The 3,172-nt window shown below is 38.0% G+C and overlaps 1 protein-coding gene across 5 annotated transcripts in view; it reads right to left on the reverse strand.

The window, feature by feature from the left end:
* Positions 1-1,779: 1,779 nt before the first annotated feature.
* Positions 1,780-3,172, reverse strand: part of LOC117102181 (multidrug resistance-associated protein 4-like) — a 33,570-nt gene continuing 32,177 nt past the window's right edge. For all 5 annotated transcript variants that reach the window (XM_033242413.1, XM_033242406.1, XM_033242423.1 and 2 more), the window contains one exon: positions 1,780-2,943. In XM_033242413.1, the coding sequence (XP_033098304.1) occupies positions 2,767-2,943 (177 nt within the window). In that variant the 3' untranslated portion in view covers positions 1,780-2,766. The remainder of the gene's footprint in view (positions 2,944-3,172) is intronic.

The following is a 3,172-nucleotide window of genomic DNA, read 5'->3' on the forward strand; positions in this document are numbered from 1 at the left end:
TACCTGTCTCTTATACACATCTAGATGTGTATAAGAGACATTTATTTATTTATTTATTTATTCAAATCAAAAATAGGCCTATATATTTATATAAATCAAAAGGAAAAATACTGAAAAACAACAATGGTGGGAAACAATGGCTCGGTCTGGGTAAAGATACAAATTTGATAAGCAAAAAGCAAACGTAAGTAAACAGACAGAAATAAAACCAGAGCTTTCGGACAACACTAGTCCTTCCTCAGTGGTGAATATAATATTATATAACACAAGGTTCTTACCAGCATTAAAGTTTTGAGTGGCGGTCGGCCACGACCCAACACCCCACCCCAGGGGGCGTGGTCGCCGACATCAAAACCTTCCCCACCCCGGCTGACAAAATCAGGTTAATCAACAACTCCCTACTCTGGTAGTCGTGCAACTAAAGTATTTTGTTAGCCTACGTTTTTTTCAACTATCAATTGCAAAAATAGTGGTGGTCGGCAGCCTAAAAAGACTGGTCGGAAATGTTGAGTGCTCTGGACGGGTCCGACCACCGCCGACCAGCGTGATGGTGAGAACCCTGTAACATATATATGTACCGGTATATATAGAGGCACTATGTATTGCTACCTCACTCTTACCTTCTGTTTTGCTTGATACCAATGTTTACTATCTTATTGCTAGTGACTATCCTCTTGTGTCTGTAGTACCTACTGAATCTAACACACTAGCATTTGTATAGAGAGTGCTACTGGGCGTGGAACTCGCATTCAATAAGGTAGGCGCACCCATTCGCGTGTGTCAGTGACATTGGAAGGCCCAATACAGGCATAGGAAGTATTGATTATACTTACTCATTGTTCAGCTAAATCTATATACTATTGTTTATTTTGTATAAGTCAGGCATTAGGAATACTGGTGCAAAAATCTTTATCATAATTTCTCCGTGACTGATTTGGGGCGAGGAATAAACTCAAGTTGGAAGAATCATAACTCGTTAACAATCAAGAATGATAAGATATAAAAGAGATGTGATGCCCAACCGGGTGATGCCACCAATATGAAAATTGCTAGCAACCTTTCTGCTTATATTCAATTTTATATCAATACACACTTATAACACTCGAATGGATGTAGAGCAATGGAGCTCAATACATATTTTACAATAAATTAGCATAGGCTTATGTTCGCTTAAATCATGAACTGAATTAAGCTGGAAATAATATGTAGGTTTGCTAGTTAAAGTTGATGTACTACAGTTTTATTAAACCTTTAAGCCACAAGGCCAATATAAACGACAGTCCATTACCACAATGAGTAAATTCACATGCCCTAGGCCAGGCCTATATCAGTTGTGTTTGCATTTATACCTACATGTAATCACGTCATTTTTTTGGTAGCGGTACAACTAAAGTAATTATGTTAACGAGAATTTAATGTGCGAATCAATTAGCTTAACGATCGCCCTAGGGGCCGGTCTGTTACATGGTACAAAGGAGCCTGACTTCGTTGGATCTCCAGTCTGATGTAATCGGCAATTCCTATTCCACAGCAACACAAAACATATTGAGCGAGCCTACTACAGGTCTTCCTCTAATTGAAGACTCCTCCAGTTAAAGGCCATTTTTCTGTGATCCCAAATTCACGAGTATCATTTATTATTCTAATAAGAAACCAAAGCTACTACCGTCCATGGAACCCCGGTCCCAAAAGTGGTCTTTAATTGGAGGGAGACATGTAGGCCTATGCACATTGGGCTTGTCACATTACACACACAAAAGACACAAACAAAATAAATCATTGTTGCAAGATACGTATGACATTTACTGAACAATTTTTCTTACATAATGCAAAAGCATCTAAGAAATAGTGCGCTATTTTAATTTTGACTAGTGGCTCAATTCATTTTAATAGTTTTGCTGCTTTTGCGGAAGGAAACTATTGAGGTGGCTTATAAACAAGGTGATCAGGTGTGTATTTGATAGTTCTTAAAAGTCATGTTTTCTGATTGTTACTGTATCACTGTAACCAAGCTAAAACTCTGATATACATAGGCCTAGATAAAACAAAAAGTATTAAGAATAATATCGGGAACTACAAAGCATCGAGTTGAATAGCTTGGTAAATTAAGATGCTTGCTTTCCAATCCCAGGTCCCTGGCTTCAATTTTTGTCACAGTAATATGATTTTTTACGACCAAAACAACTCCACTCCCTAAGCCCTATAATGTGACTTAGTCTTCAGTAGATGTAGAGCTTCGCTTGTGTGATGTTTTGACGGGATTACCAATTCGAAGAGTGATTACAGTGCCGGATCAGGGATTTACCAATGGGGGTGGATAATGGGAGGTGAGAAGAACCAGCAGGGGTGAGGTGGTTTTCGGAGGGGCGTCCCCTCCCTTTGGAGATATTTGTGGAATTAGTAGACGGACTAGACGTTCTTAGATGGCATTTAAAAAAGTTAAGCTTAAAATATTAAGTGTATGTTTTGCCAGAGTAGGCTACTACACGTAATGTGTACAGCACGCGAAGCACACACACAAACACACACACACATACACACACACACAAGACGAGTGTCCATTTTTTCTTTCACGGTAAACCTAGGGGGGTGGCTAGCTATCCTATTCACCCTACCCCACCAACCCCACTCCCAATCCGCCACTAGATTAAGTTCACTGTTTGGCATTATCATTGGCTCTTGTGCCTAATGCTTTGTAAAAATAAAAAGAGTGAGGAGTATATGATTCAAATAATATCGTCAACTGTAAAACATCATGGAATAAATCTACATCAACTTTGTCAAACTGTTCTTTTTGATATCATGGTGCATTTTAGCTACTTGCACAAGTCGCTTTCTTTCTCCATAGCTAAGTTTCTTCACTAATCTGCCCAGGAATGATTTTCGTTTTTTTAACAAGGTGTAAGGTGCGTCGAATTCTTTTACTTCTCCTGCATCAAGAACCTTTGTAAATGACGAAAACATTATTATTATTATCATTTTATCATATGACAATTTTGTTTGAGTCCATTTTCCTTTCTATTTTCATTATGTTTTTTTCATTATATTCTTTATTTAATACGCTTTTTCTTTTATTAAAGAACAATTCACTACGGAAATAATACGGTAATAAAAATCATCATCATCATCATCATCATCACCATCACCATCACCATCACCATCACCATCACCA

The sequence above is a fragment of the Anneissia japonica genome, unplaced genomic scaffold (assembly GCF_011630105.1).
Source record: "Anneissia japonica isolate Jap-2015-1 unplaced genomic scaffold, ASM1163010v1 scaffold1005_len2656397_cov198, whole genome shotgun sequence".
Classification (NCBI taxonomy): Eukaryota; Metazoa; Echinodermata; class Crinoidea; order Comatulida; family Comatulidae; genus Anneissia; species Anneissia japonica.